The sequence below is a fragment of the Gossypium raimondii genome, chromosome 9 (genome assembly GCF_025698545.1).
Source record: "Gossypium raimondii isolate GPD5lz chromosome 9, ASM2569854v1, whole genome shotgun sequence".
Classification (NCBI taxonomy): Eukaryota; Viridiplantae; Streptophyta; class Magnoliopsida; order Malvales; family Malvaceae; genus Gossypium; species Gossypium raimondii.
In genome coordinates, this window is record NC_068573.1 from 18,131,637 (window position 1) to 18,141,326 (window position 9,690).

General features: G+C 34.9%; 1 protein-coding gene across 1 annotated transcript; it reads right to left on the reverse strand.

Moving 5' to 3' along the window:
* Nucleotides 1–5,474: 5,474 nt before the first annotated feature.
* Nucleotides 5,475–6,065, reverse strand: LOC105797508 (uncharacterized). The gene has a single exon (XM_012627468.1). It carries the CDS (start codon nucleotides 6,063–6,065, stop codon nucleotides 5,475–5,477), a length of 591 nt encoding a protein of 196 aa, XP_012482922.1.
* Nucleotides 6,066–9,690: the final 3,625 nt, after the last annotated feature.

The following is a 9,690-nucleotide window of genomic DNA, read 5'->3' on the forward strand; positions in this document are numbered from 1 at the left end:
AAACAGGACAAAAATGCATACCTAATTGAGGGAAATAGGCTTGCTGAACCTAGGTCTCCAAAAATGGCTTCTCCTCTTGTGAATTTCGGTTGCAATTTGATAATGGCAGATGATTATAATTTGGTTTTATTTTAATTAACATTTTATTTACTAATTTACATATTTAACCTTTTAATACTTTAAAAATTAAACAAAATGCCAAGCCATTATAATCCACTATCAATATTATGGTCTAATTACCATATAAGGACCTCCACTTCAAAGTTCTATAGCTATTTAATACCTTTAGCTATTAGAACTCAACTTTTGCACATTACACGATTTAGTCCTTTTTATTAAATTGAACATGTAAACGATAAAATTTCGTAACAAAATTTTTATATGGTATTTCTATCATGCTGTTGATAATAAAATAATAATAAATTTTTTGACTTCAGATTTGTGGTCCCGATACCACTATTCTGATTTCACTGAAAACGGGCTATTACAAGGAAGACGAGGGAAGTTTGTTAGGTTTACACTGGTGTTGGACCTAAAGAACACCTTGCAATACTTTATTAGTATTAATGGTATTCCTTATTGTGTTGAGCATCAGGGAATTCCCTTGATCTGCTGAAAATGTGGGTTTTATGGTCATATTCAAGAGCGGTGTCCGTTGAAGGTGAAAGAGGTTAAGTCATATCAGTTTGTTGTAAGCAAATTTTGACCATCTCTACCCACTGTCAAGAAGATTGCAAAGGGAGAAATTATTTTGGTCCTTGGAAATAAGAACTAAGCCAATAATGGCGAACGACCAGACAAACGACAACAAACAATAATAATAAGATTGCTACGGGTGAGTGAGTTACCGGAAAACACTAGATTTGATATCCTGGTGGATTTAGAGGATGCGAGTGACAATAATAAGGAGAAAATAATAACTATTAATGGAAGTGGATATGGAAAGAAGGTTGCTGGAGGAGTTAAAATTCAAAGAAAAGAGGTAACAGTAGTGAGAAATAAATGTTTGAATAAAAAGAAAAAAGTGGTTGTTGTTCAGGAGTTAAATAGGAGTGTGGGAAAGGGTTAGCTGGAACTAGTGGAGTCTTGAAGAAACCAAGAGGTGGGCCTAGTATTAATAAAATGGTGGGGTTTGTTCATAAAGCTACATAATTTTTTGAAAAAACAACGACACTCCCCAATACACATAATAATGTTGTCAGGGCTGAGGAAAGCAGTGTAGATTTTGAGGTTGTGCATGGCGTTCATTAATCGGGCATAGAGAAAGGTATTTCAACGCATAAAAACAAGGTTCTAACCATAAAGGATATTACCAAGAAAGGGCATAGAGTTCACAAAAGACTAGAGCAAAAACAACCTACTAAACCAGTTTTAGTGGAATGGATTGAATCACTATCGAAAGAACTTGATAAGTGGAGTAAGGATATTAGTGCAGGGTATGGTTATGTGGCTGATATAGAAGTGACTTCATTGGGGATTGTAAACGGGGGAATGGGTCCTGTAGAGGGGAGTTCAGTTGGAGAGTCTGCTACGACAAGCAAAGTGATTACTCTAGCGTCTGGCGGGTTGACTTTGGGACAGTAAAGGTTCTTTGCTTTTGTGTTATAATAAATCCCTGTTTATGGATATTAAAATCATTTGTTGGGATTGTCAAGGAGCTACGAGCTTTAAATTTAGTGCTATCTTATATAATATGTTGAGGTATCACAAATCAGATATTTTCGTTTTATTGGAGATGAGAATAAGTGGGAAAAAAGTGGATGAGGTTATAAGGAGAAGAAGGTTTGATTGTTCTTTCAAAGTGCAAGAAAAGGGATTTTCTTATGGTTTTTGGGTCTTTTAGAAGGAGAATTTGATGATTGATATTGTTGAGTATCGAATCACGTCGTTCATTGTCATTGTTTCAGACAAGGTAAAAAATAAAGTATCATTTTTATAGCTATTTATGCTAGTCCGAATACTTCTAAGCGTAAGTTATTATGGAACCATCTTGCATCATTGTGACCCCAAGAGATATTTCATGGCTCCTTGAGGGAGATTTTAATACGATTGTTTCACGCGAGCAAAGGAGGAGCAAGGATGCGTTTGGGTATTGATTTGTTTTTTTAGGATTTTATTTTTGAGCATGCAATGATTGATTTGGGTTATAAATGGTCATCGTTCACTTGGAATCAGGGTTTGCTCTTCCAACGTTTGGATCAATTCATTTGTAATGAAGATTGGATGGAGTTGTTTCCTAATTCCTTTGTAGTGCATCTTCAACATATAGGTTCTGATCATTGGCCTATTTGTCTATCTACTGTGCTTAAGAGTCTTCGTAATATGCTAAGGCCTTTGCATGGTTCTTTACAAAATTGTTTCAAAAGTTATTATGAACAGGTTGAGGAAATTGATTCATAAATGTGTTCTTTTAAATCAATTCAATTTCATCCTTTGTAGAAGTATAACAATAATATTATTTTTTCTTAAGAAGTCATCCACTCTATGCATCGAAAGGTTGAAAGAAAGGGTGGATGGCTACGAAAATTGATATGGAAAAAGCATCTGATAGGGGAATTTGTTGATGATACATTAGTTGATATTGGTTTTCCAGGCAACTTCCACAATCTTATGATGCACTGTAACACCCCTAACCCGTATCTATTGCCGAAATAAGATTACAGAGCATTACCGCAAAATCATAACTTATAACATTCAATTTCAACATTTCATAAATCATGACATAATTCAATCAAACTCATGCATAACGTCCCTTATTCGAACCCTCGAGTCCTTCAAAACACTTTAGAGTTTATTTGGGACTAAATCGAAAACATTTAGAATTTCATGGAAAAAGATAGAATTTTTCACACTAAAGGGGTCACACAGTCGTGTGTCTCAAGCCGTGTGGACATTCAAAGTAGGGACACACCACCGTGTCTGTTCCTGTGTAACTCTTTGACTTGGGTCACATGGCCAAGCCACACGCCCATATGCCTGGCCCTGTGCTAGGCCATGTAACTGCCTGGCTTCCAACCATTTGAAACCTACAGGGGGCACACGGCTGTGTCGTATGGTCGTGTGGACAAGAAATAGGCCATTTTCAAGCCATTTCTTTCACCCAAACCATGCTCACACCTACAAGCCAATTGCACATAATTTCAAGATACAAAATATACCTAAAACATGCATAATAAAGCTAGTTCAATATGATATCTATCCAAACAACCAATAAGCCAAAAGACATCTCAATCACATAGCATCAATTTAACTTAAACATAAGCATAAATTAGCCATTCATCAACCATACATCTAGAATCTATTTACTTACCAAGCCATAGCACGAATGACCATATGCCAAACTACATCAAAACATACCAAATTAGTCATTCAAAACAGAATTTCACTTGACCATATTAACACCAACCATTAAAGCATTAAAATGCCAAAAGATCATCAACCAAAATAACACATTTACAAGCCAAACATAATGACCATCTCATCAAACACAATTCACCTATACATGCCATTATAACCATGACTGAAAACATCAAAATCTATCGATATAGTCACCTGATAGTATGGTAGACCTCCGATGAGCTTCCAAATTGGTTGAGCTTCCGATAATCTATAAAAATAGAGAAAAAACAAAACGTAAGCATATAAGACTTAGTAAGTTCGTAAATCATGAACAATGCTTACCATTTCAATGCATAAGCTTAAAAATAAACATGAATCAATCCAACAAAAACTTGTCAAAATGCCTAAACATCACTAACAACACAAGTTAGTACTTAATCACATATCTTAGCAAAAATCACCACTTGGTAAGATAGCTTTCATGAATATAGCATATAAGCGTTCATATTTTTCAGAAACATGACTATATACACACCTTGATCAACAAAAATTCGTACCTTTCCATAAATTCATGAAATTGCTAAATGGAACACTTACCATTGCTTCCTTTACATGCCTGTTGAACCACTTAGAATAATTCCGGATACGTGGGAATCTCACACAATGTGTGCTAACATATGGTCGAAACCAATCATTTCATTTTCCATTACATAAATGCTCTCTCGAGCCATAAATGGGTCTGCTTACACAAGATATCGGTCAGAACATAGCTACATGGTGCTGCTTACACAAGCTGTCAAGTATCCGCAACACATGTAGGAACTCAGCCACAGGTAGGACATTCAAGACCAGCACTTGGAACATGGTAACCCTAATGACATGTCATTTGTATCCTAAATATTTCTAAGGTTCAAACGGGACTCGATAGTCATAGTAACGTCGTTGGATTTTCCATTATGACATGATATGATAAGCAATATAATAGCATTTAAATCAAATACATTAAAAATGCTATTTAAACATACGAACTTACCTCGATCACAAAACGATGAAATAGGATCGACTAGTCCGACACTTTATATTTCCCTCGATCTAAATCCATATGAGGCTTAAATTGATCTAAATAATCAAATTTAACTCTATTAAATAATCATTCTATTCAATTCAATTCAAAAATCATATTTTGCAAATTTATGCTTTTGCCCCCATTGTTTTGATTTCTTTATAATTTAGTCCTTAAACTTGTAAATTGAAATTCATGCAATTTCATCCCTACCCAAGCTAGCCAAATTTAATATGGTTCCATAGTAGCTCATAAAATTCATTATTTCACAATTTTCACCATGAATATCACACATTTTTCAATTAAATCTCTAATTGATATTTTCAACAAAAAATCACTTTACAAAAGTTGTTTATCTATCAACAAGGATTCATTTTCTTCCATCAACCATCAAGAATCACATACACACACTCATGGTAAAACCCTAACCTTTTAACAATTTTACAAATTAGTACCTGGAATAGCTAGATTAAGCTACAACGATCCTGAAAACATAAAAATCATTAAAAATGAGACTAAAATTCACTTACATGCAATAGGAGTGTCTAGTCAAACTTAACAAGATCCTATGGAGTTTCTTTCTTCTCAAATTCAGTGGAGGAAGACAATAACAAAGATGATATCTTTTTTTTCTTTAATTTTACCAAACTTTTATTTATTAAATTACCAAATTAATCTTATTCCTAACCTTTGAAATTTCATATTTAATGTCCATAGTTGTCTACTCAACAAATAAATGGTTTAATTACAACATAAATCTCCTAATCATTTAATTTCATAGCCATTTAGTACGCTTAGCTTATAGAACTCTAATTTTGCACCTTTTGTAATTTAGTCATTTTTACCAAATAAAGCATGCAAACGATAAAATTTCTTAATGAAATTTTTATACGACACTACTATCATTCTGTAAACATTAAAATAATAATAAAATAAATATTTTCACGTCAGATTTGTGGTTCCAAAACCACTGTTCTAATTTCACCAAAAATGAGCTATTACAACTCTCCCTCCCCAAAGAAATTTTCGTCCCTGACAATCTTACTAGAGAAGAGGTTCGGGTATTGAGCTTTCATAGTTTCTCTAGTTCCCAAGTGGCCTCGTCTAAACCGTGTCGTTGCCAAAGGACTCTCACTAAAGCTACGCTTTTAATTCTCAACTCTTTAAGCTCTTGAGCTAAAATTCTGATCGGTTCTTCACTGTACAACATATTAGGCTGAATCTCGACATCAACAGGTGAGATTACATGCGAAGGGTCTGATCGGTACCTCCGTAACACAGATACGTGAAACACATTATGAATCTTTTCTAACTCTGACAACAAAGCTAATCTGTAAGCTACTGGCCTGGTTCTTTCAATAATCTCATAAGGCCCGATAAAACACGGACTAAGCTTTCCTTTACGATTGAATCGAAGAGCTTTCTTCCAAGGAAACACTTTCAAGAACACTTTATTGCTGACTTGAAACTCAATGTCTTTTCTTTTCAAATTTGCATATGATTTCTGTCGATTTGAAGCAGCTCTCAAACTATCTCGAATTACTTTTACCTTTTCTTCTATTTCTCGTACCAAATCAACCCCGTGAATCTTTTTCTTACTCAGCTTAGTCAAATACAACTGAGTTTGACATTTATGACCATACAATGCTTCGTACGATGCCATCTTTATGCTCGATTGATAACTGTTATTATATGCGAACTCAACTAATGGTTGAAATTTCTCCTAATTGCCTTCAAACTCTAAACACAACATCAAAGTATGTCTTCAAGTATCTAAATCACATACTCAAACTGACCATCGGTCTAGGGATGAAATACGATACTAAAATGCAAATAAGTACCTAGAGCCTCATGCAACTTCCTCTAAAATCGTGACGTAAACTGCAGATCTCTATCAGAAATAATAGAAATTGGTACACCATACAGCCTAACAATCACATCAACATAAACTTTGGCTAGTCTCTCAAGACACTAACCTGTACGTACAGGGATAAAATGTGCAGACTTCGTTAGATGATCAATAATAACCCGAATTGTATCTTTCTTCTTCGAGGACAAGGGTAACCCCGATACAAAATCCATTGTGACGCGATCCTATTTCCATTTCAGAATCATCACTGGCTATTTTAGTCCAGAAGGTACCTGATGTTCAACTTTAACTTGCTGACACACTAAACATCTCGATACGAACTCAAAAATCTCTCGCTTCAAACTTGGACACCAGTAAATTTGTTTCAAATCACTGTACATTTTGTTGCTACTAGGATGAATAGACATACTACTATTATGAGCTTTGTGAAAAATTTTCTAAATGAGATATGAAGTTATTGGAACGCAAATTCTACCTTTCAAGTATAAACAATCATTGGATCCAATCTGAATCAAGAGTCGACTCACTCTATTGCCTTTTAGCTAATAATATGACATCACATTTCTAAGCTTCATAAATCTATTGTAAAAACATCGGTCTAGCTTTCAACTCAGCGAAGATTAAACCATCATCAGACAACGTCAATCGCATATTCAACGCTCGTAAAACAAGCAAAGACTTTCTACTCTAAGCATGATAGTAAATAATCAAATCATAGTCTTTGAATAACTCGAGCCACCTGCGCTGTCTAAGATTCAAATCTTTCTGTGACATCAAATACTTCAAGCTTTTATAATCTATAAAGATATGGCACTTTTTGCCGTACAAATAATGTCGCCAAATCTTCAAAGAAAAAACAATTGCCACAAGCTCTAAATCATGTGTTGGATAATTCTTTTCGTGCGGTTTTAACTATCTAGAAGCATAAGATCTCACCTTGCCTTCCTGCACCAGAACACAACTTAAACCATTTAAAGATGTATCACTATAAATCACAAACTCTTTACCTGATTCAGGTTGAACTAACACTGGTGCCTCGGCTAACAACACTTTTAATTAATCGAAGCTTTGCTAACATTTCTCAGACCACTCAAAATTTTACATCTTTTTGCAGCAGTCTCATCAACGGTGTAGCAATCATCAAGAATCCCTTAACAAACCTTTTGTAATATCCGGCTAATCCCAGAAAACTTCTAACCCTAGACACATTTCTAGGAGGTATCTAATCAACAACAACTAAAAATTTACTCGGATCAACTCTGATGCCCTCGGCTCATACAACATGTCCTAGAAATCCAACTTCTCGAAGCCAGAATTCACATTTGCTTAACTTAGTGAACAATTACTTTTTACACAAGGTTTGCAAAATAATTCTCAAGTGCTTGGTATGCTTTGACTCATCTCATGACTATATGAATATACCATCAATGAATACCACAACAAAACGGTCCAAATAAGGTCTAAAAATTCTATTCATCAAATCCATAAATACTGCATGTGCATTAGTTAAACCAAACGGCATCACAAGAAATTCATAATGTCCGTACTTGGTCTTGAATGCAGTTTTCGGGACATTTAAGTCTTTGAATTGCAACTAATAATAACCAGAACGAAGATCAATCTTTGAGAACAATATTGTACCCTTCAACTGATCAAACAGATCGTCAATACGCGACAATGGATACTTGTTCTTGATCAAAACTTTATTGAGCTGACTATAGTCAATACATAATCGTATAGATCCATCCTTTTTTCTTAACAAATAGAACTGGTACACCCCAAGGTGAGAAACTGGATCGAGCAAAACCCCTATCTGTCAACTCTTGCAGCTGCGCTTTCAACTCTTTCAACTCTATAGGTGTCATTCTATAAGGAGGTTCGACATTGGAGATGTTCCCAGTACTAACTCAATAGCAAAATCAACCTCTCTGATCGGTGGTAACCCGAGTAATTCTTCTGGACACACATCTTGATACTTACATACCACTGGAACTGATTCTAGCTTCAATTCAAAAACTCTAGAATCAAGTATGTATGCATGATACGCATCACAACCTTTTCTAACATATCTTTGTGCTGACATAGCTGAAATAACATTAGGCATACTATTCAGTCTATCTGACTCAATCTAAATCTTTTCATCATTCTGACACTTTAACACAATAAGCTTTAGCCTACAATTCACAATAGCATCATGCAGAGTCAACCAATCTATACACAAAATCACGTCAAACTCATCAAATGGCAATAGCATCAAATCAGTAGGAATGTTACAACCCTGAATCATCAAAGGAAAGTTCTTACAAACCTTATCAACTAGCACATACAGACCTAGGGGGTTCGTTACTTTAACCACAAATTCAGTGGACTCAATAGGTAAATTCTTACTTGACACTAGATTCGTGCATACATACGAATGTGTTGATCCCGGATCAATCAAAGAAGTAACATTAGTATCAAAGATAGGAAATGTACCAGTAATAACATCTGGTGCTGAAGCTTCCTCTCATGCAGAGATCGCATATGCTCTAGCCGGTGCTCATGCCTCGGATCTTACAATAGAGTCTTTGGTCCCACTGAAGCTATTACCAATATTTCCAGGGTTCCTTAATCGTCTCCCTCTCGTAGTTGTGTTACTCAGTCGAACAGTCTGAGCTTTTTCTTTTTCGGGTATCTCTAGGAAATCTCGAATAAAATGTTCATATGAACCACACCTAAAACATGGCCCATCTTTCATCCTGCACTCGCCAAAGTGTCAGCGTCCACTCTATTGAAAATTGGGCTTATTGACTTTAACACTGCCTACACTCGTTACAGACGTAGCTTGAGCTTTTAAACTCGCATGCTATTTACCTCTATCCCTACTGGAATAGCTAACTGAAGTTGATGAAAGGTTATTGTAATGGCTCAAATTTAAGGTTATCAGAATAGTGGTTTCGTAACCACAAATTCGATTTAAAGAGAAAATTATTATTAATTTTTATGATTTATCGAGTGATTAGATATAAGTATTAGAGTATTGATAAGAAATTTTATTGATTGCATGCCTAAATTGCCTATTTGGACTTAATTGCAAAAGCGGGTAAATATGAGTTTTAGATGATAAAGGATTTACTTGAAGTGCATAATAAAAGTAGAGGTCCTTAAATAATAATTAGACCATAAAATTTCCATGGAAAAAATAGGCATGCATAGATAAAAATAACTAAAGTTTTAATGAAGGGTATTTTAGTAAATGAATAATAAAAAGAATAAAAAGAGAAAAAGATGGCAAAAATATCATCTTTTCCATAGCTTGCTGCCGAATTTGGAAAGACACCATAGCTAGGGTTTTCACACTTTTTCAAGCTCATAATTAAGAAGAATAAGATTCGAGGTTAGATCGAGGAAAGAATAAAGTTGAAGACTAAATTGATAA

Bases quoted from the DNA above. Each gene is read 5' to 3' on its own strand.
- LOC105797508 (XM_012627468.1), bottom strand. From the start codon at position 6,065: ATGGCATCGTACGAAGCATTGTATGGTCATAAATGTCAAACTCAGTTG.